Source organism: Erythrolamprus reginae, chromosome 6, assembly GCF_031021105.1.
Source record: "Erythrolamprus reginae isolate rEryReg1 chromosome 6, rEryReg1.hap1, whole genome shotgun sequence".
Taxonomy (NCBI): domain Eukaryota; kingdom Metazoa; phylum Chordata; class Lepidosauria; order Squamata; family Dipsadidae; genus Erythrolamprus; species Erythrolamprus reginae.
In genome coordinates, this window is record NC_091955.1 from 74,418,608 (window position 1) to 74,442,304 (window position 23,697).

At 38.0% G+C, this 23,697-nt stretch overlaps 2 protein-coding genes across 8 annotated transcripts in view; one reads left to right on the plus strand and one right to left on the minus strand.

The window, feature by feature from the left end:
* The window catches only part of GLT8D2 (glycosyltransferase 8 domain containing 2), a 23,037-nt gene extending 12,977 nt beyond the window's left edge, over positions 1 to 10,060 (plus strand). For all 6 annotated transcript variants that reach the window (XM_070756266.1, XM_070756269.1, XM_070756268.1 and 3 more), the window contains 6 exons: positions 3,022 to 3,139; positions 4,736 to 4,820; positions 5,312 to 5,424; positions 7,269 to 7,435; positions 7,949 to 8,061; positions 9,401 to 10,060. In XM_070756266.1, coding sequence (XP_070612367.1) covers positions 3,022 to 3,139; positions 4,736 to 4,820; positions 5,312 to 5,424; positions 7,269 to 7,435; positions 7,949 to 8,061; positions 9,401 to 9,573 — 769 coding nt within the window. In that variant the 3' untranslated portion in view covers positions 9,574 to 10,060. The remainder of the gene's footprint in view (positions 1 to 3,021; positions 3,140 to 4,735; positions 4,821 to 5,311; positions 5,425 to 7,268; positions 7,436 to 7,948; positions 8,062 to 9,400) is intronic.
* Positions 9,939 to 23,011, minus strand: TDG (thymine DNA glycosylase). Of its 2 annotated transcripts, none has more exons than XM_070756263.1 (10): positions 22,945 to 23,011; positions 19,806 to 19,939; positions 18,030 to 18,256; positions 17,311 to 17,380; positions 16,139 to 16,274; positions 15,974 to 16,056; positions 15,792 to 15,886; positions 14,937 to 15,108; positions 14,479 to 14,607; positions 9,939 to 12,624 (listed from the first exon to the last, which is right to left on the minus strand). In XM_070756263.1, the coding sequence occupies exons 2-10, from the start codon at positions 19,885 to 19,887 to the stop codon at positions 12,488 to 12,490; spliced, it is 1,131 nt and encodes a 376-aa protein (XP_070612364.1). In that variant the 5' UTR covers positions 19,888 to 19,939; positions 22,945 to 23,011; the 3' UTR covers positions 9,939 to 12,487. The 2 variants fall into 2 exon arrangements, with proteins under 2 accessions (XP_070612364.1, XP_070612363.1); XM_070756262.1 differs by having other exon boundaries at positions 22,741 to 22,971.
* Positions 23,012 to 23,697: the final 686 nt, after the last annotated feature.

Below are 23,697 nucleotides of genomic sequence, written 5' to 3' on the forward strand. Positions count from 1 at the left end.
ATTCCAAGGTCTTTGATGGTGGCTGCCTAGAAATCGCCAAAGCTGAATGATTGGAAGTTTCCCCTGGCAAAACCTGAGACTTATTCTTCTCTTCTCTTTGTTCTTTCTTTTCAAATTCGTTTTTTTGGTCCAGCTTTGAAGCTACAATTCCGTTATATCATGAATCGGATGTTTGAGACTACTGGATTCCAAGGCTTTAAGCCACTAGTTACCCTAAATACTAGAATTTCTGATATTAAATACTGAAATTAGTAATTAAGGCTACTAAGTACAATAATTAAGCCAAATAAAAGTAACTTACGGCAAATTAAAAGCTTACTTGAAAAAAGCTGTTCCTCTCTGTAACCATCCCACTTCTTCTGTCTTTTGTCTTTCTATACAGTACTGTAAACATTAGTTTGGGAGGGGAAAGCTGAACAGCTGCATTGTGTTGTTTGATCCCTAGCTCAAGGCGTCCTCCATCTGGAAGCCTTCTTTTTAGCTGAAAGAACATGAAGTTGTTGGATCATTACCATACTTCAGATGCTAGTGTGTATAACTACACAATTCAAAATTATTTCTAAAATTAATGCACTAATAAACAATTAGAACAAGTGCAGAACTTTGCTCTTGGGCCAACTGAAATCGCATATGGAAACTTTATCTTATCGAAAGTCTATCTTAGTGTTGTGGTTAGCTCTGGCCCAGCTCCTGCCCCAAGGAATGTGCAGGTGGATGTGGGGGAGACATCCACATGCCCCAGGCCTGTTTTGCTCCCGATGGAATCTGCCGATGAAGCCTCCTCTGACCAAGGAAGCGTGAGTGACAGGGAAGAGGGGAGTTTGGCAGACGGACCAGGAGGAGATCAATCCTCTGTATCATCCTTGGATTCTGAACAAGAATTAATGACACATCCACGCATGTGTAGGGTGATGCATAGGAGACAACAACTGAAGGATTATTACAAGAGAAAATGAGGCCACCTGTGGTTGGGTGGGGCTCCAGTAATTAGGGCTGCTGCTATAAATAGCAGTGTGTGGGTTTGGCTGTTGTGAAAGAGTATCTGATCGCAGTTCTTCAGGAATCGTGTGTTGCTGTTTTCTGGACTTCGTTGATTTTTCACGCCTTTGAAACCAAAGCAGAGCAACATGTGTATGTGTGTGTCTCACTTTGTTGGAAGAAGGGGTGTGAAGTTTCTTCACAGCTGCTAGCTAAGTACTTAATGACTGCTCAAGGGAAATTGTACAGACTACCCAGTTGTTTTGGGACGAGTGCTCTTTGCAACACAAAAAGAATGCTTAGTTTATTTTGAATTTTGTGATAAAGAACATTGTTTTGAATTTTCAAACGTGTGTGTGTCTGCCATTTGTATCCTTGAATTTTCGGGAGGCTCCTACCAGAGAGCCCGGCAGAACCGTTAGTAAACTGAAAAGTTAAGAAACATTAAATGATTTACAAATGTCACATAAAATACAGTACTGTATTTAGAAAATGTCTGGTTTTACAGTGTTAATAATAATAATAATGTACAATCTGCTACTTGGGCCACGCATGCCCTCATCACCTCGAGGTTTGACTACTGTAACGCTCTCTACATGGGGCTACCTTTGAAGAGTGTTTGGAAACTTCAGATCGTGCAAAATGCAGCTGTGAGAGCAATCATGGGCTTCCCTAGGTATGCCCATGTTACACCAACACTCTGCAGTCTGCATTGGTTGCCGATCAGTTTTTGGTCACAATTCAAAGTGTTGGTTATGACCTATAAAGCCTTTTATGGCATCGGACCAGAATATCTCCGGGACCGTCTCCTGCTGCACGAATCCCAGCGACCGGTTAGGTCCCACAGAACTGGCCTTCTCCGGGTCCCGTCGACTAAACGATGTTGTCTGGCGGGACCCAGGGGTAGAGCCTTCTCTGTGGCGGCCCCAACCCTCTGAAACCAGCTCCCCCCGGAGATTAGAATTGTCCCTACCCTCCTTGCCCTTTGTAAACTCCTTAAAACTCACCTCTGCCGTCAGGCATGGGGAAATTGAGACATCTCCCCCAGGCCTATACAGTTTATGCATGGTATGTTTGTGTATATGTTTTGCTTTTAATAAGGGGTTTTAGTTACTTTTAAATATTAGATTTGTTGTATATTGTGAGCCTCCCCGAGTCTACGGAGAGGGGCGGCATAAATATCTAATAAATAATAATAATAATAATGAGCAATATTCAGTTAGAAATAAACTACACTGCTCAGACCAAGGTTTATGAAATGAAAGAATAATACCCTGTTTCCCCGAAAATAAGTCCCTGTCTTATATTTTTTGAACCTCAAAATAAGTGCTTGGCCTTATTTTTGGGAGGTCTTATTATTTTGGGCCGCATGGAGCAAAACAGGGCTCCTCTTGCTGTCTTACCTGATTTCCAGCTCTGTCTCCCCAACCCTAATCAGAGGAAATGGCGGGGACCGGCTGTGCATGCATTAAAATATTTTCAAAGAGGACTTATTTTTGGAGAAGGTTTTATTTTTGGAAGGCTTATTTTTGAGGGATATCTTATTTTCGGGGAAACAGGTTAGCAACTGTTTACTGCTCTATTGCTTTATTATTATTATTATTATTATTATTATTATTATTATTATTAATTGGATTTGTATGCCGCCCCTCTCCGCAGACTCGGGGCGGCTAACAACAATGGTAAAAACAACATGTAACAATCCAATTTAATAAAACAACTAAAAACCCTAATTGTAAAAACCAAACATACACACAAACATACCATGCATAACTTGTAATGGCCTAGGGGAAGGAATATCTTAACTCCCCCATGCCTGGCGACAAAGGTGGGTCTTGAGTAGTTTGCGAAAGACAAGGAGGGTGGGGGCCGTTCTAATCTCTGGGGGGGGAGTTGATTCCAGAGGGGTGGGGCCGCCACAGAGAAGGCTCTTCCCCTGGGTCCCGCCAAACGACATTGCTTAGTCGACGGGACCCAGAGAAGGCCAACTCTGTGGGACCTTATCGGCCGTTTTATAAATCTAACATGCTTTTATTTGTTCAGGCAGTGGATTGAAAACTCTATACTGAAAGAGATCAAGTTTAAAATTGTGGAGTTCAATCCTATGGTGCTTAAAGGGAAAATCAGACCTGATGCAACACGCCCTGAATTACTTCAGCCTGTGAGTATGCAAAACTTCCTTTATAAGATAAACGTATAAAAGAAGGTAGTTGCATAATTTGAAATTCATAAGAGCTGCTTATGTTAATCCAAAGTCTTGCATGTAGTCCCACAGATTTCTAACAATTCATACTAAAATATATATTTTAAGTGGTGCTAATAAAGAAAAGTGATAAATTTTAAAAACATGCTACAAACCTTAGTTCTAGCAGTATATTCTTCTGTAGTTTTACTACAGACTGGGATGAGGAGGAAGAAATGCCAATCAAATTTGTTGATGAAGCAAAATTGAGTATGAGAGATTTTGCTGGCACTTCGTATGTGTGTGAATGAATAGAGCATCTGATTGCAACTGTTTAAAGCAACTGTGGGGTTTTTTGCATTATAATTTATTTATTTAGAAAATTTATATTCCCACCTACTCACACATGGCGACTCAAAGTGGCTCTCATAAACTTATAAACTTATTATGTGTCAGTATTGATGTGACTGCTAAAAATATAAATGCCGACTTAGGCTTCTACACTAAGCATATGATTGCAAAAACAGAAGAAGTAATGATCCCACCCATTTTTGCATTGGTCGAACCTAACCTTGGGTATAAGTGCAGTTCTGGGCACTATTTTTCAGGATTCAGATAAACTGAAATAGGTTCACAGAAGCTTCAAACTGAAAATAATTTTAGAGATCCGGGAATGAGAAGACTGAGGGGATATAACAGCACCCTTTAATTATTTTTAACTTGTTGCTTGTATCCTTAAGATTTTTTATTAATATTGTTTCTTCATTGCTTATTTAACCCCTATGACAATCATTAAATGTTGCATCACATGATTCTTGACAAATGTGTCTTTTTCTTTTATGTACACTGAGAGCATATGCACCAAGACAAATTCCTTGTGTGTCAAATCACACTTGGCCAATAAAGAATTCTATTCTATTCTATTCTATTTGGGGGGGAAAACCCCACCAATAGAATTACACTGAAATATAGAAATCAAAGATCAAGCAATTTTTTTTTTTTTTTAAAAAGAATGAGTGACCAGCTCAAACACACCCAATTGGCTTTCATGTCTAAAATAGACTAGAAGTCACAAACTCTTGATTGCTTACTCTGGTGCCTTATCCACTAGAGTCAAACCAATCTTCAGTTCTCACCTTTCATCTTTCCAAAATGCAGGATATGAAATAATGGATTTTTGCTAGAAATAAGAGGTTCCACTTAATGCTAGAAAAATTGTTTGGGGGCTATAAAAGTTGAATGCATTAGAATTCTCTTCATTTTTCTTGGAAAAAACTGCAGTCAATAGGGATATGTTCAGATAATCTCCCACATACTAGAGAAGGTAAATTTCGGTAGCCAAAATAAAAGAAAAAGAGAGATAAGACCAGCAATAGCAGTTAAATTATATTCTTTTTGTAAATATTGACAACATGCAAAATTCCACTGGTGTACATTACATGGGAGTTTGTTGTGGCGGTTAGATTTATTATTGTGTGAAGGCTAGATATTTACATTAAATGATACTATTTAATAAACTAGATACAAATAATTTGTATTGCCTACTTGTTAATATTTTTTAAAAACATTCAACAGCTAAACTTTGTTCGATTTTATCTACCTCTACTTGTCCAAGAACATGAAAAAGTGATTTATCTTGATGATGATGTGATTGTACAAGGTAAGTTATGAAAAAAAATTCCTGTTTTTTCCTAATAACAGGCTTTCCAAAATATTTATGTCATTGTTACAACTTTGCTCTGTTTTATACACATCTGAATGTTTGAAAATCGCTGCAAGGATCTTATAATGACATTCCTAGAGGCTTTTAAAGTTTTATATGAGACTATATAAAGGCAAATGTTATGTATGTTTGTTGTTTGAATGGGTATGATTGATTTTCAATATAATTAAGGATTTTAGAGTAGTTTATTTAGTTTTAAGTAATTGGATTTAGCCTATTGTGTTTTATTGTTCCTATTATTATTATTATTATTATTATTATTATTATTATTATTATTTAGATTCGTATGCCGCCCCTCTCCGCAAACTCCGCAAAATATGTTGTAAGACACCCCAAATTATCAGAGAGGGGTGGCATATAAATCGAATAAATAAATAAATTGATGATAATATTTCTTGAGGAAGGAAACAACCTTGTTTTTTCTGTAGGAGACATCCAAGATCTGTATGATACGAAGTTATCCCGAGGACATGCTGCAGCTTTTTCAGATGACTGTGATCTACCTTCAACTCATGAAATGGTCAGAAGCGTAGGAATGCAGGTAAAAAACCCCACATTTCTAAAAAAATTGATTAGGTGGTGTTAAGGGGATTATGTTTGTCCTTTTTAAAAAAAACTTAGCCCTAGGTTAATGTTAGAGGTTTAGTAGAGGTGACTTATATTTGCATGAAAGACCTCCAAGCAGTGTTCCCTCTAATTTTTTGGGGGGGTGGGCGGAAAAGTATAGTGTCTGAGCGGCAGTCCCTTTGGGACTGGGCAGCACAGAAATAATAAACAAACAAACAAACAAACAAACAAACAAATAAAAAACCCACCCTGTTTTGCCTCAGAGAATTTCAAAATAAAATACTGTACTGTGTGTCTATAACAGTGAGCTCATAATAGGGCAACTCTATCAATATCAAAATGCCACTTAAATAGTTGAGCTAGTTTCAAACTAGATTTTGATTTTCTTTCTCTCTTCCTTACTCCCATTCTTTTTCTTTCTCTTTTCCTTCCTCTCTTTTTTCTATCTGTTTCTCTCTCTTCCTCTCTCTCTCCTTCCCTCTCACTCTTTCCCTCTCGGCTTCTGGGCAGGTTTGGAAAACTCTGAGTTGATGATGATTTTTAAGTGAGCGATTGCTCACTGCTCAGCTTAGAGGGAACTATGCCTCCAAGAATACAAGGCTGTGGGATACATTGGGATAGTGAAAAAATAATAAAACAATCTTGGAAGAACTTCTACAGAAGTGTAGTGGTGCCCAGAAATCTACATAGATTATTCAAGAGTCCAACGTGAGATGTATTTTTAGTGCAGGTATGTGCAGTAGTGTAACTAGTTAATTTGTTTTATTTTGTGCTTCACTAATACTATAAGAGGAGACAGTTCAGGCAGCATAGATCTCTATAAACGGGCTTGATATTTTTGATGAATGCTGCCTGTTTTTAAAGGTTTATAAATGTGACATCTCTCCTCAATTTAAAACAGACTACAGTCTTCAGTAACATTGGAAGAACTGAAGGACCAGGTTAGGAACAAACCATACTGACACAGACTTGATGATGCATCATAAATAAATCAGACTTTTCAAACCATCACATTTAATAGGATCATTTCAGCCAGGCAGTATGTTCTATGTACTATTCAAGGTACAGTGGTACCTCTACTTACGAACTGAATAATGTCCAAGAAATGTGGATTGTAGTACTGTACTTTAAAAAGACAGGACTTGAAAGCCAATTTTAAATACAGTGGTATCTCTATTTACAAACTTAATTTGTTCCAAGACCAGGTTCTTAAGTAGAAAAGTTTGTAAGAAGAAACAATTTTCCCCATAGGAATCAATGTAAAAGCAAATAATGCGTGCGATTGGGGAAACCACAGGGAGGGTGAAAGCCCTGTTTCCTCCTAGGAGATTCCTAGAGAGGTCCCATGGAGAGTTCTCCCCACCTTTTCTGGCCCTATTTCGTCCCAGATTCCTAGAGAGGCCCCAGAGAGGCTTTTCCCCACCTTTTCCGGCCCTGTTTCCTCCCAGGAGATTCTTAGAGAGGCCCCACGGAGGTTTCTCCCTGCCTTTTCTGGTTACAGTTTTGGAGGCTCGGGTTTGTAAGTGGAAAATGGTTCTTGAGAAGAGGCAAAAAAATCTTGAACACCTAGTATCTAGAAACTAGAGGTGTTCTTAGGTAGAGGTACCACTGTATTGGATATTCTAAATACATGGAGCTAATATAAACTGCGTAACACTTAAATGTAACTTGATTAAATAAAAATGGATTTTTGTCCTGACATTTTAAAAATTCTTAGACCATATTTGGGGTAGTGTCTCAAGGCATCCCATCTCTCTCCATAATTCCTACCAATTGTGCACATATCGTTTTGAGGTTTCATATTCTTTTCTTCCCTAGAACACTTATATGGGCTTCCTGGACTATCGAAAGCAAACAGTCAGAGATCTTGGTATAAATCCCAGCACCTGCACATTTAATCCTGGTGTTATTGTGGCCAACATGACAGAATGGAAGCAGCAACGCATCACAAAGCAGTTAGAAAAATGGATGCAGAAAAATGTAGCGTATGTACCAATAGTCCTCTATTAGCAGGAACTGATTGCCCATTGGGTTTATTTGTAATTAATTGTAAAAATGCATGCCATATTTATTTTATGCTCTATGAACAATTAGAATCCTACCACGAAGACTAACTCAGTATTAGTACTTTCTGGAATGTGTTTAATTTGCACTAGCTCAAAAGTAATTCTCAGTACAGCATTTTATTAGCGTTTGAACAAAGTATGGGAACAATATTGCATATTTTTGAAGGATGGATTTAGTTTAGCAAACCAATAGTTTGATCAGCTTCTGATGATGCTCAGATTGAAAACAAAGCCAATTTTTAAGCTAAAGAAGTTGAGCATACCTGTAAGTGAAAGTGTGAAGGTAATTAGCCCAATCACCTACTGTACTGAGCTTCAAATTGCGTTCTATTTCTCTAGTTTCCAATTGAGTTGTATTTTGCTTTGTTTACTGCATTCCTATTTAGTAAAACAGCTGTTTTAAAAATAAATCTTCTACCCATCCTGTTTCAGAGAAAATATATATAGCAGCACCCTTGCAGGAGGTGTGGCCACTTCTCCAATGCTCATTGTTTTCCATGGAAGATATTCAACAATTAATCCTTTGTGGCATATTCGACATTTAGGTAAAATCTGCTTCTGAAAAAGGATGTTTTTAACTTGTTTTCCTTGATTATATTAAGCTGTTGTTTTGTTTAAAAGAGTATACGTTGTGATATAATTTAGTTTAAGAATTAAAATGGAAGATATCTTGAACTGAATGTTTATGATCATGTACACTGCTCAAAAAAAATAAAGGGAACACTCAAAGAACACATCCTAGATCTGAATGAAATATTCTCATTGAATACTTTATTCTGTACAAAGTTGAATGTGTTGACATGTGAAATTGATTGTCAATCAGTGTTGCTTCCTAAGTGGACAGTTTGATTTCACAGAAGTTTGATTTACTTGGAGTTCTATTGTGTTGTTTAAGTGTTCCTTTTATTTTTTTGAGCAGTATATATTCTGTTACTGCACTTTAATAATATTCAGCACAGTATTCTCCTCTGCAACTAGTAAATTGTGCCACTTCTTTAAAAGTACAGAATATTATGTACTTTGATATAGACACATCAGTTGTTACAAGACAATGAGCTAATGTTGCTATATCTGCTGAATACAGCTAGCCCTTGATATATTAACACAGCCGAGATGATGTTCTAATGTCAGCTGTGGGTCAAGGAGGACACCCAAGTTGTGGATCAAGAGTCCCCCCCCCCAGGGTGATGGATGGACAGAGGGACGTGTCCTTGGGAGGCAGTACCCACAGCCACTCCGTCTTGTCTGGATTGAGCTTGAGCCTGTTGGCACCCATCCAGACCCTGATAGCCTCCAGACACTGGCACATTACTTCCACTGCTTCACTGAGTGGACACGGGGTAGAGATGTATAGCTGAGTATTATCAGCATACTGGTGGTAACTCACCCCGTGCCCTTGGATGATCTCACCCAGCTGTTTCATATAAATATTAAACAGCAGGGGGAGAGGACCGACTCCTGAGGAACCCCACAAGGTAGGGACCTAGGAGTCAACCTCTGACCCCCCACTAACACCGACTGCGACCGACCAGAGGTAGAGGGAGAGAACCACCGTAAAACGGTGCCTCCCACTCCCAACCCCTCCAGTCAACGCAGAAGGATACCATGGTCGATCATATCGAAAACCGCTGAGGTCAAGGAGCACCAGGACAGAGGATAAATCCCTGTCCCAGGCCTGCCAGAGATCATCCATCAGTGCAACCAAAGCAGTTTCCGTGCTGTAGCCGGGTATGAATCCTGACTGTCGAGGGCCTAGATAGATCACTTTATCACAGGGCCACATGGTGCTATTCCAGAAGCGGCAGCAATACCAACATGCAATTCAGCCAGTGGAAACACCTTTTTTTGTGTGTAAAAACTAAAGTTCCTTTTCTTCTCTCATAGGATGGAGTCCGGATTCTAGATACTCAGAGCATTTTCTTCAGGATGCCAAGTTACTTCATTGGAATGGGAGATATAAGCCTTGGGGCTACCCTAGTGGACACATTGACTTTTGGGAAAAGTGGTTTGTTCCTGATCCTTCAGGAACTTTTAAACTGATTCGTCCTAACAGCTAATTATGCCATTTTATCTTTAAGACATCAGGAAGAGCTTTCAGCATGATCATGGTTATATGTTTTATGATGGGATTTACCTCTTATAGTGAGCATGGCTCGACTGTATAAGATTGTAATTGACACCTATCATATAGAAGTGTCAAAATGAAACTTTACCACAAGTGCAATGAGGCCACAAAGTACGCACACTATCATCCTTTTAGCAGGAGCTGAAACTGAAACATTATTCAGAGGAAACAATCTTCATAATACCAAGGCCTCTATTGAAATAATCCTGTAAATAAGAACTTACCAAAATACTGTTTGTAATACTTTTTTTTTTGCCGTAAGTGCACCTTTTATATATAAAATTAAAGTAAAAAAGATTAAGCATCCATTATTTTATTTCAAATAATTTAAAATTGCTTTTTTTGTAACAACACCAATACAATTAATCATTGACTTTTAAACAATGTTACAATAAAGCACCAGAAATTATTATAAGAAATTGTTTTTTTTCTTTTTTTTTGGAAAAAAAAAAGCAGATCAGATATATTAAATACATTTCAAAGCACCATATTCTAGAACTGAGATGCATTCATATCTCATTAGCCTGGATGTTTCTTTCAAAACAAGTCATCCCCTTTTTACATCATAATAGTGAGCTAGGCATGATCTGCAGCATCTGTTTAAAAAAGTGTTCCAGGTCCCTGATGCAAGGCACTTCAAGCACTTGCAAAAAAGTATCCATGTAAACAGTAACACGTCAGCGTGCAATCTCAAGCACACTTACTAGGAAGTAAACCTTGTTGAATACCGTGGAGCTCAATTGGAATAAACATGCATAAGATTGTGCTAAAAATGAATTTACTCGATTATTGACACGGAGTTTGCACAGAGACTAACCAACATGATCAGAACTAGATACACATCTTAGCATTAAAAAGAATTGGCTTGGAGGATTAATGTACATAATTTTGTGGCAGGTTTTAAATAGGCTCATCTTTTTCATGAGCAAGAAATCAAAACACTCTGGAAAAGTCCCAAAGTGACTGGCAGGCTATGGTTTGACTTCAAATCGATCCATACAACTCTACTTCCTAATGCCAATAAAACATTTTAATCATTTCCAGCTATTTGTGTTAGATAATCTAAATCGTGAAAGGGAAGGATCTATTTCGAGCTTATTATGCTCTCATCAGCTAGCCATACCCTTACCGGGATTTGAACCTGCAGACTCTGCCTTACAAGGCAGCGTTTTAACCTCTAGACCAGAGGTCTTCAAACTTGGCAACTTTAAGACTGGTGGACTTCAACTCCCAGAATTCTCCAGCCAGCAGTCCACCAGTCTTAAAGTTGCCAGGTTTGAGGACCCATGCTCTAGACCAGTGTTTCCCAACCTTGGCAACTTGAAGATATTTGGAATTCTGGGAGTTGAAGTCCAGATATCTTCAAGTTGCCAAGGTTGGGAAACACTGCTCTAGACCATAGGCTCTCCTCCGTCTCAGCTTGTACCAGGGAAGAGTTAATGTTTTTTCTGTCAAATCACCCTGGTATACCCAAATATGGGAGGAAAGGAATATGCTTCCTCCCATATTTGGGAATACCAGGGTGATTCGACAGAAAAAAAACAATCTAAATTATATACACATTGAAAGAGATTTCTGGGACATAATTCAAGTATCTAAAGCACCTAATCAGTAGATTCTGGAAAATTCTGTTTATTTATTTTATTGCTTTTATCTCTACCCAAGGAGAAAGGCTGGAAGAGAAAAGAAGGCATAGATAGCACATTCTCAGCAGGAACTATGTTTTTAAAAAGACAATGGTCGCAATCTGTTGCACTGCAAATTTAGCATAGCGTGCAGAATATTCTAACACAGTGCATGTGCTCCAGAAGCGGAACAGTGGATTGACCCAGAAAAAATAATGTAACTCCTGTTCTCACATCTATCTTTCCTTCACCAAGCCTAACTTAGAGCGATAAAATTCAAAAGTCCTTACGTCAACCGCATAGCAAAGCATTGTTTTACTCAACACAAACTGTTTGCTGATAACAGCAATGCCAACTGAAATTGTTGCAACATACGTCTACAGAGAGCACCATATCTAGTAGTTAACTCATAGCTGAAATAATTTGGGAGTGAATTAAAAACAATATGGTAGGAGGAAGGAAAAAAGAAACTGCAACTGAAATAATGGTAAACAGAATTTTTTTAAAAAAATACTGAATTGGGTCCCTGAAAAATATTTTTGATTTTAAGAGTAAATGTGGCTCAACCCCCAAATTTTTCAAAAGGCAGTTTTCACACAGTGAGAAGACCCAGAGAGAATTAGGAATCTAGTCCTATTTGGGGAGAGGTAAACTAACCCGGAGTTCTGTCTGAGTTACTTCTCTTAAAGGGTAGGCTTGCATTTCTACTATCTTGTTATGTTACTGCAGAGGTCTTCAATTCTGGGAGTTGATGTCCACAGGTCTTAAAGTTGACAAATTTGGAGACCCCCGTGTTTGGTAATTGTCAAATCAATATTTCTGCCCCTTAATTCATATAAATGAGCACACATAGGGTATACCCCAACACCCAGGAAGGGATATCTTAAAAATATAACTTCACAGAGTATCTTACAAAATATGAATTTAAAACAAGACATTGGACATCACAAACGAGAAATCACTTGGCTAAGACGGTAAAAATGGAATAATTTTAGCTATAAAACTTTGCACCAAAAGAAAGAAAGAAAGAACGGGGAGAGAATTATTTTCTCTAACAAAGGACACTTCTTTAAATTAATCTAATTCATCTACCAAATATGACTAATCCTAAGAAAAACTAAGAGGTACATTGCTATTCAAATGCTTCAGTTGCGGGACTGAGGTACCATTCTTGACCACGGCATTAAAAAAAACCCCCGACTGTAGAATATAGAGTTGATTCTAGGTACTGACTCTTCCTTCTTCTTGTGCTCTTGAGAGGCTAAATTCAGGAATCTGATCTGTGAAAGTTTGCATCATCCACTGTCCGTTAGGCACACCACCAGCGGGAGACCCACTGCTGTACTCCATGTTGGTTGCTGCATAAAAAGAAACCCTGCATCAATTGCTGCTATTAAAACTAAAGGAGGAAAAAGGAGCACAACTACATGCAAAAGGCATGAAGAATGCTGTACAGAAGCACTTATTTTATAACATTTATGCTGTTCGTGTCTTTATAGCGAATTCAAATCCGAGCGACCAGTTAGGTCCCACAGAGTTGGCCTTCTCCGGGTCCTGTCAACTAAACAATGTGGTTTGGCGGGACCCAGGGGAAGAGCCTTCTCTGTGGTGGCCCCGACCCTTTGGAACCAACTCCCCCCAGATATCAGAGTCGCCCCCACCCTCCTAGCCTTTCGTAAGCTCCTTAAAACCCACCTCTGTCGTCAGGCATGGGGGAATTGACATTTTCCCTCCCCCTAGGCTTATAAAATTTATGCACGGTATACTAGTATGTATGATTGGTTTCTAAATTGGGGTTTTTTAAATTAACTTAAATATTAGATTTGTTTACATTGTATTACTATTGCTGTGAGCCGCCCCGAGTCTGCGGAGAGGGGCGGCATACAAATCTGATTAATAAATAAATAATAAATAAAATGCATTTTTGTGTTTAGGATTATTTAAAAAAACCTTAAGCAAATCTTCTGGATTTCTGGGACATAATTTCAGGCCTCAAAGAATATGCTGCAATTTCTCTACTGAGGCTCCAATTTCAGAAGAGGAAATCCAAAATTTATTTTATTTTATTTATTTATTGGATTTGTATGTCGCCCCTCTCCGGAGACTCGGGGCGGCTAACAGCAATAATAAGACAGCGTACAATAATAATCCAATAATAAAAACGATTAAAAACCCATTAATATAAAAACCAAACATACATACAGACATACCATGCATAAAATTGTAAAGGCCTAGGGGGAAAGAGTATCTCAATTCCCCCATGCCTTCCTGCTCTTTCTCCTTTTGCAGTCTTTCTCATTCCCACACTGTAGAGATGAAAGAGGACTAGAGGTGGTGTTGGCTTCAAAAGCCAAATCTCTTGTAATTGCTTTCTATATTCCCAACACAAGAAAATTTTAAAGCACCCTTTGTCCTCAACTAATACCCTCCCACTGCATACAATGCAAAAGATGAATATTTCTTAAATTGACAAATGGGAGACATGTCTGCTTTCTTTTATTCTATCCCTCCAGTGAATGTACTAGCACAGGGGTAGGTAAAGTTGGCTCTTCTATGACTTGTGGACTTCAACTCCCAGAGTTCCTGAGCCAATCAGCTCAGGAATTCTGGGAGTTGAAGTCCACATGTCATAGAAGAGCCAACGTGGTATTAGGGTGGAAGGATAGCAATAAATGGACAATCCAGAATTGGTACTGTTACATGGTGGATCACATCCACTTCGAAATTATGGAAATAAGATTAAATAACTTTGATGAAAATAAATTGGAGAAGCTGATGGCACGATGGAATAAGGTGAAAAATTATATCATAAGTAGAATTTATGACGACAATGTGAAAAATAAATTCCAATCACTTTTTGTATGTAAAGAAATTAAACCGGAGCTAAGGAAGAAATTGAAACTTATTGCAAATAATTTAACCCCCTAAATGCTGGTGGGGTTTTTATTGGTGTTGGGCACGTTTTCTTTTAAGTATTTTTTTGTTTGTTGTAATAAAATTTAATTTAAATTTAAAAAAAAAAAAAAAGACATAGAAGAGCCAACTTTGCCTACCCCTGTACTGGCAAAAGGATTATTAACTAAGTGTGTGTGTGTGTGTGTGTGTCATGAATTCTAATTATTGCAGCTTGCCCAAGAAACAATTTTACTGCTTTCTCAGTTGGGGAAAATAGATTAAAATAAATATGTATTTTGAATTTTTTCATGCCATACCTGTTCCATTTGCAGGGAAGATACACTGTTCATTCTCAGAGGTTGTTCTGTCATCACAGGTTCCTCCATAGGCTGCTTCATATCCTGGATCATATTTTTCTTCTTTAACAGCCATCTTCTTAGCTTCCTCTGCATAAACCAGACTCACAGTGTTGAAATTGTTTTTTTTTTAATTCTTCCAACACAGAACTATTTGTCAAAGTTATCCTATTTCAGAATGAAATCAAATCGCAGCTTGAAAACTTGAAAATATCCTATCAATAAGAATTGCCTTCCAAAAGAAGTCACACAATGGAGTTTGCATTATTGTGTAATCATTAAATCTGAAATTTAATGTAAAGAACTGTAAACCATTAGTTCACAGCACGAAATAACTGTCTGGGTCTACTTTTTTATTTTTTGAAAGATTTGACATATTAAATAATTCATAACTGCTACTTTAATTTCACATGGAATACCTTGTGCAAGTTGAAGATCAAATGTATACTGCACTTCCTGGATTTCAGCAGATGATGAAACCCCCTTCAATTGATCCCTTAAGTCTTTTAGCTTTATGTAATAATGAACTTTATCCTGTGCACGAGGAAACTGAGCACATCTTGCACTGGATGATGGCATCACATAGCAAAGCTGTACCAAAAAAAGAGGGGAAAAAACAACCAATTATCTATCTATCTATCTATCTATCTATCTATCTATCTATCTATCTATCTATCTATCTATCTATCTATCTATCTATCTATCTATTGGATTTGTATTCCGCCCCTCTCCGTGGACTCAGGGCGGCTAACAACAATAATAAAAACAGCATGTAACAATCCAATACTAAAACAACTAAAAAACCCTTATTATAAAACCAAACATACATACAAACATACCATGCATAAATTGTAAGGCCTACGGGGAAAGATTATCTCAGTTCCCCCATGCCTGACGGCAGAGGTGGGTTTTAAGGAGCTTACAAAAGGCGAGGAGGGTGGGGGCAATTCTAATCTCTGGGGGGAGTTGGTTCCAGAGGGCTGGGGCCGCCACAGAGAAGGCTCTTCCCCCGGGTCCCACCAAACGACATTGTTTAGTTGATAGGACTCGGAGAAGGCCCACTCTGTGGGACCTAACTGGTCGCTGGGATTTGTGCAGCAATTATGTCATCAAACTGGTTATTTTCAAATACTAAAATTGATACAGAGCTTTTTGATCTTCAGCAGATTTTCTGAAAACAGCAAGATGTTGGATTTACATATTGAAATAAATTTATTTAAAAAGTCCTTCCGTAAATGTGAAAAATGTATATTCCAATCAAGGCAAGAACTTACTGTTTCTGTATCTGGAACCTTATGTGGCTGTAGTCCAAATTCTAATTTTTTAACCTTCACTCCAAAAACTTCTTTACTAAAAATGTCATAAATACCTATAGTGAAATTGGAAATGCATCCATCAGTTATAACACAAGCTTAACCACAACAAAAATGTCTGAGTCTTATTTTTAAAAACTTACATTTTCCATTAAAAACAGCTATTTTAGGTTGATACTTCTGCAATTTCTGCACTAGAATACGCCCACCTTCCCGAAATTCTTTGCTGAAAAGAGGACAAAACAGCAGAAATAAAAAATAGGACCATAATTTTCTGAGAAATATTGTATGATTTAAAAAAAATCTACCTGGAAAGGTCTTTGCTACCTGGTGTTGTCCTTTCCACCATATTTGTAAATCCAATACCATATTTATGTGGCAAAGTATGATCATCCATATGATTCAATTGTTCGTCGCTTAGCCCAGACATAAAAAGACATTTCCCTATGGAGACAAAAATGTATTTGTCACATTTTCTAGAAAGCACATATCAAGAACTCTGTTGTTTATTTTTAAATTATATTGATTAAATTCTATTTATTTTACTTTCAAAAAATAGTGAAGTATAATCGTATGCAAAGTGAAGCTAGTCAACATAATATAATCATGATGGCAAAGCTATGGCTCTTCTACTCTTCTGGTTCCTGGTGCGGTTGCGCATATATAATAATAATAATAACAGAGTTGGAAGGGACCTTGGAGGTCTTCTAGTCCAATCGCCTACTTAGGCAGGAAACCCTACACTACTTCAGATAGATCATCTTCTTTAAAATTTCCATTGTTGGAGCATTCACAATTTCTGGTGGCAAGCTAACTGTCAGGAAATTTCTCCTTAGTTCTAAGTTACTTCTCTCCATGTTCAGTTTCTACCCACTGCTTCTTGTTCTACCCTCAGGTGCTTTGGAGAATAGTTTGACTCCCTCTTCTTTGTGGCAACCCCTGCTATCATATCTCCCCTGGTCCTTCTTTTCATTAAACTAGCCATGCCCAGTTCTTGCAACCGTTCTTCATATGTTTTAGCCTATGTGCACAAGAGTTCCGGTTTAGCCACTCGGTGCCGAAAAGGTTCCCAATTTCTGTAATACAACATAATCTTTATTATTATTTAAAGAAAATAATGAAGTCTCTCTTGAATGAAACTCAACTGATGATGTCTACATGGTTATATCTAAGCAGCTTTCTTGTCAACCTTATGGTAGGTTTTAGAGTTCTTCAAGATATTTTTTTCATTTCTTCGTCCAGTCTACTGGTTTCCCAAATCCAACTTTGTCTTTGTATGCCCTTACAGGCAATTTGTCACATAATTTATTTTGAATTTATACAAAAGAAATGTTTGAGTTATCTTCATTGATATATGAACATATCGACCGATCTGTTCCAGCAATAACAAAATCTTGATTACAGTCATAATCTATTGTGTTCTGTTACTATAACTAAAATATTCTAAATTTGTCCAGAGTTCATGAAAAGGGATACTCACAGAAATGGTTTCCAGGTCCTGGATAATGATGACCTTTGTAGGCTGCCATTAAACCTGGGTTTATACCAATCTCGGGAGGAATACAAAAATGAAATCATAATTTTATTCATGATAAAAATATATTAAATAGGGCATCTGTCATTTCTGATTGTCCAATAAATTCATCTGTTCATGGTGATTTATATGATTTGTATAATGGCATTATCAAGCAAATAATATAAATTAAGGCAATTACAGAAATACTTTCATATAAATTAATACATGTCCAGTCCACATCATCCAAATGAATTCTGTACTTATTTTAGATATGCTCTGATGGAAATTATGCCTGTTGCACTGAAAATCCATTAAATGGCATTCCATTAAATTGAGTCCTTTTATTATATAACTTTAGGTTTCCTAAAGCAGGATATTACATTAAGATAGTATATTAAAATTCAGAGTTAATAAAGGAGTCAATCCCCACAAATTATAACCTGCTTTGTCTGGTCAATTAGTCCTGTAAATTCTTCAAGATAGCAATGGAAAATCAGAAATTATATATTATAAGAAGGTCATTAAATATCAAAGTACAGCTCTATACTTCTATATAAAACTGAAATATATCCAAGACTTGCAACAGGCTATCGTGAAGACCCTTCAAAAATTTATCAACAAATTGTTCAGTTAATTGACCATAACTATTATCTACAGTTAAACTATTTTTACAACTGACTTACAATTACAATGTCCAAATTGAAGGTCAATATATCAGGAAGAGTTTTGGTCAACAATTCAGCTTCTGAAACACCATTAAAGCGATCAACTTTTCTTTTGACTTTGAAAGTATCTGTGATTTTTTCCTGTTTCCCTTTGGATTTTGCAGGTTTAGCTTTAGGTTTAGGTTTAGGAGCAGATTTTTTGGGTTCAGTAGATTTATTTCTTCTTTTCCTTCCTTTAACAGTTGCTGAAAGACAGGAGACATCTTATTTAATAGGGAAGGCAGAATAATTTTATCTCTTAAGTTTAGAAATGTTTTTTCAAACTTATGAAGGTTTATTTTTCCAGTTAAACTTACCAACTTTCAACAAAACAATGCAGAAATTTTGATCCACAGATCTAACCAGTAACTTAATTGTCTCTCCTAGTCCACACAGCTTCTCCTACATCTTCTTACATTGTTCATCAGTGTCTTCAATATGCAATTTCTTGGGCTTCCCACCCCATCGCAATTCCTTAGGAGACTACCTTTCAAAAACCCTTAAAAACCTCTTAGTGTTTTGAAGAACCTCCACCCTAAGCTGAAAAAATCTATTTTATAGATTTTTTTTATCTTGGGTGGTCTTACGTAGATGGCTTCTTCCATCAGTAGGATTCCCCACCCTGAAATATTTCATGTTCACTTAATGAATCTCACATTCAATTAGTGAATGTGTGGGCGAAAGGAGGGAATGATCTCGTTCAAGGTACAAGATTCACTCCCATGAATCCTCTGGTCACAAATGGAATGGGAAGGCTCCATTATGATCATAACTTGAGGAGCACCTGTAATTCCTAGAAAATATTATGGAATGCTATTAAAATGTGTATAATGCACAATACTTGCAAGGTAATAATAACCTAATATTTTTATAATGGGAGAATGGTTTAGATTGCTGTGTTTAACTTTTGGCAGAGTACCATCACTATTTCCAGGGGACACATAAGAGAAATCCAATGAATTGGTCCTGCTGATTAAATGGTGGTTAATTTAAAGATTGCATTAATTTAAATGTATTGTGAGTTCAGCCCTGTGATTTCTTGAGTGAAAACTGTGATTTAACATGATAGGTTAACTCAGTTGTATATTTTTGAGGGTACAGAACAATGCACATTTCCTTTTCAATTCATAACCTAGGATTCCCTCTGCAGCTTTACTGAGAAGACCTGAGTAAGTGATGGGAGAAATGGGAAGTCCTATCATGCTAGTAGATATGAAATTCTGCACTGCACTACTCACATGAAAGGCAGTTGAGAAATACGCATATAAAATAACAGATTTACAAGGCAATCACAAAATATAGTCCGCTTGAGACTTTTTTTTGGAACAAATATGCACACAAATGCAACTTTTAAATGAGGGGCCACCTTAACTGAAGGGACTCATTTTTGAATGTCATGTTGTTAGAATATCATTATTCAGTTTAAAAAAAATTCCAAAATTCAGTATGTATTATTTTAAAGTACTCTATGTTCCATATAGCTCGCTGTTTCATCAAGGATAATAAAAAATGTAAATTTAAGAGCAGGGTTCATGTATGCCTCTCATATTCAAAACTTATTTAAGCACACATTTTATAATAATAATAATAATAATAATAATAATAATAATAATAATAATAATAGTAAAGCTCTTCACAACTGAATCATTTTGGAGAAGGAAACAACCTTGCCATTTTCACAAATCCCAGAAGAAATTATTGTTTGTTTATTGACCAAGTTTGTTCAATATTTCAAGTGAAAAAAAATAAAGATACCTTGAATAGGTTCTTGAGTAACATTTGGTTCCAAGTCTTCCTGAAGACCTTCATGCTCATTCATCATCTCTGGATCAGTCATTGTTGGGTTGTAGGAAAAGGGATAAAAGGCGGGTTGAAGAGGAGTGTAGTATCTTTAAAAGAAAGAAAGAAAGAAAGAAAAAATATTCAAATAGAAAGTTAAGGAGGAAATTCCCATATTATTATGGCATAGCTCTGTGATGACAAACTTATGGCACGCGGATTCATATTGATGGGCATGCGAGCTCAGGTCTGGCTAATTTTCGGGCTTTCTGGTCCTACTGGGACTCAAGAAACAGCCTGTTTTCAGCCTCCGAAGGCTCTCCCCAGACTTCAGAGCCTTTCTAGGAGCCTGTGGAGGGCGAAAACAGCCTCCCTTCCCGTGGAGGCCAGAAATGGCCCATTTCCCAGCTTGGGAAAATGAGCCATTACTGGCCTGGGGAGGGGGGGGGAGGCCATTTTTGCCCTCGACAGGCTCTCAGAAAGGCTCTGAAGCCTGGGGAGAGCAGAAAAAAGAAAAAAAGAAACTTCTAGTTCAACTGGAAGTTGGCAAATGGAACATTTACAGCCTACAGAGGACCTCCAGGAGGGAGGCCATTTTTGCCCTCCCCAGGCTCCCAGAAAGGTTCTGAAAGCCTGGGGAGAGCAAAAAATTAGCATGCCGAGAGCAGGGGGCACACACGCATGTGCAGGCATGTGTGCATGGAATTATGGGTGTGGACACACAAGTGTGCAACCACAATCCCCTTTTGGCCCATGAATCAAAAAAAGTTCATTTCACTGGCATACCTGTGTTAAGTTCTGGAGACCTGACCTACAAAAAGATATTGATAAAATTGAACGGATCCAAAGACGGGCTACAAAAATGGTGGAAGGTCTTAAGCATAAAACTTATCAGGAAAGACTGAATGAGCTCAATCTGTATGGTCTGGAGGACAGAAGGGAAAGGGGGGACATGATCAAAACATTTAAATACGTTAAAGGGTTAAATAAGGTTCAGGAGGGAAGTGTTTTTAATAGGAAAGTGAACACAAGAACAAGGGGGCACAATCTGAGGTTAGCTGCGGGAAAGATCAGAAGCAATGTGAGAAAATATTATTTTACTGAAAGAGTAGTAGATGCTTGGAACAAACTTCCAGCAGACGTGGTTGGTAAATCCACAGTAACTGAATTTAGACATGCCTGGGATAAACATATATCCATCCTAAGATAAAATACAGGAAATAGTATAAGGGCAGACTAGATGGACCATAAGATCTTTTTCTGCTGTCGATCGTCTATGTTTCTATCTGATCTGAATATACTGTATTTCAGATTGTGTATAATTCTTAACCCATGTATATTAGATCAGGAATGCCCACAAATCAGTCAAAAAACTGTGGGGAGCCACAATTGAAAAGAATCCGGCTTCAGAAAGCTTTCCATCCCCTCTCCTTCCAAACAGGTCAGCCGACGGGCAGAAAAGAGTTTTCTCCTAACATTAACAGCAAGAGGGTAAATACAGGTTGTCCTCATCTTACAACCATTTGTTTTGTGCCCAGAAAAATTACAGTGGCACTGGGAGAAAAAAGACTTACAACTAGTCCCGCTCCTCCTCATACTGACAACCAACCCGTATCTCCCACAGTTGTGTGATCAAATATTCGGGTGCTCGGCAACTAACATGTACTTACAATAGTTGTAGTTGTGGGTCATATGACCACTATTTGCAACCTTCCCAGGTGGCTTCTGATAAGCAAAGTCACTAGGGGAAGCCAGATTCACTTAAGGACCACATGATTCCGTTAATGCTAGGCAACACAGAATCAACAGTAGACACCTTCAAGTTTCTAGGTTTCTATCATATCTCAAGACTTAAAATGAACACCTAACATCAAAAACACCATCCAAAAAGCACAACAAAGAATATTTTTTCTGGGCCATCTCAGAAAGCTCAAACTTTATCTTAGGATGGATATATGATACAGTTCTACAGAGGAATCATTGAGTCTGTCATTTGCACCTCCATAACTGTCTGGCTTGGTTCTGCAACCCAACAAGACTGACACAGATGCAGGGTTTGGCCAATGCATCAGCTGCCTATTCCTGCCTTAGTTTTTTTTCCACCAGTAGTCTCATATTTATTGATTGAATCTTCTCCCAGCAAGACAACAACCCATTGAGGACAGATTTTTTCCAGTGTGCACTATTAAAAAAACCAAGGTATTATCTTTGTGCTATGTGTCAATGAAATGATTACATCAGCTTTTTGCAAGCCTGTAAAACCTCAGGGGAAGATAATGCATCCTAAAAGTACCATACCATTTAAAAATCATTAGAAAATATAGTTAGTCCTCAGTTTACAATTGAATCCAAAATTTCTGTTGCTAAACGCTTTTTATCATCTGTAATTTGAAAGCAGATCTGAAATGTTATCAAGATTTACAGGCACCACGTGTCAGATATATATCCCACTCTTAAAATCTTTTTACAGTGATTTTCAATACATTACTGTAATAATAGAAGTAATTTATTGAATTATGTATACACTGTAATGGTAATAGTAACAATAATCTGCCGGCCTCTAGAGCAGCAAAGAAATGGAAGCAAAGGCTGAGGTGAGGCTGCAATAAATTATTATTATTATTATTATTATTATTATTATTAGTAGTAGTAGTAGTAGTAGCAGCAGCAGCAGCAGCAGCAGCAGCAGCAGCAGCAGTATATTAGTATTATTATTGATGATGATCGTCCGGACTTTAGTAAAATTTTCTCTCCCTAAAAACCTAGGAAATTCAGGCTTCGGCCTTCCTCTGAAGCTCAGCCGGAAACCCTTTGTAGTCACCGCCAACCCGGCGACAGGAAAGCGTCCACGAAGGAGGTGGTCGCTCTTTCCTCCCCAGCAGCGTTTAATATCCCCAGTCTCTGCCGATACCTGGTCCCGGGCTCCTCGGTTTCCATGTCGAGCTGTGATTATCCCCGCCACCAGCACCACCCCCGCCGTCCGCTCTGCCGGCCAACGAGCCTCTCTCGGGGGGAAGGCCGGGAAAGAAGCGCCGAAGTCAGCCAGTCAGTCAGCCGAGCCCCCCTCCCCACACAGCCCCTCCGCGCCCCTCCCCTCCCCCTCCGCGCTCTATACCTTCCGCCGCCGCCACGCGCGCTCTCCTCGAGCTCTCAGCACGCCGGGAGTCGCCAGCCGATAGAGATACGAAAGTGGAAGACAAGCCCACAAGAGCATAGTTCCGATTTCCTCAGCGGGAAAAAATAGAATGCAATGGAATGGAGAAAAATAGAATATAATAGAATATAGGATAGAATATAATAGAATAGAACAGGGGGGATAGAATAGAATATGGGATAGAATAGAGTAGAATGGAATGGAATAGAATAGAATAGAGAAGTGTAGAGTGGGATGGGATGGAATGGAATGGAATAGAATAGAAAAGAACAGAACAGAATAGAATATGGGATAGAATAGAATATGGAATAGAGTAGAGTAGAATAGAATAGAACAGAACAGGGGATAGGCAAAGTTGGCTCTTCTATGACATGTGGACTTCAATTCCTAGAATTCCTGAGCTAGCATGATTGGCTCAGGATTTCTGGGAGTTGAACTCTAAAAATCATAGAAGAGCCAACTTTGCCTATCCTTGGAATAGAATAAGAAACATTAGGATAGGGGACGGAAGGTACTCTGGTGCACTTATGCACGCCCCTTACTGACCTCTTAGGAATCAGGAGAGGTCAACAGTGGATAGTCTAAGGGTAACGTTTTGGGGTTAGGTTAGGTGATAATACTACAGAGTCTGGTAGTGAGTTCCATGCATCAGCTACTCGGTTACTAAAGTTGAATTTAGTGTAGAATAGAACAGAACAGAAAAGAATAGAATTC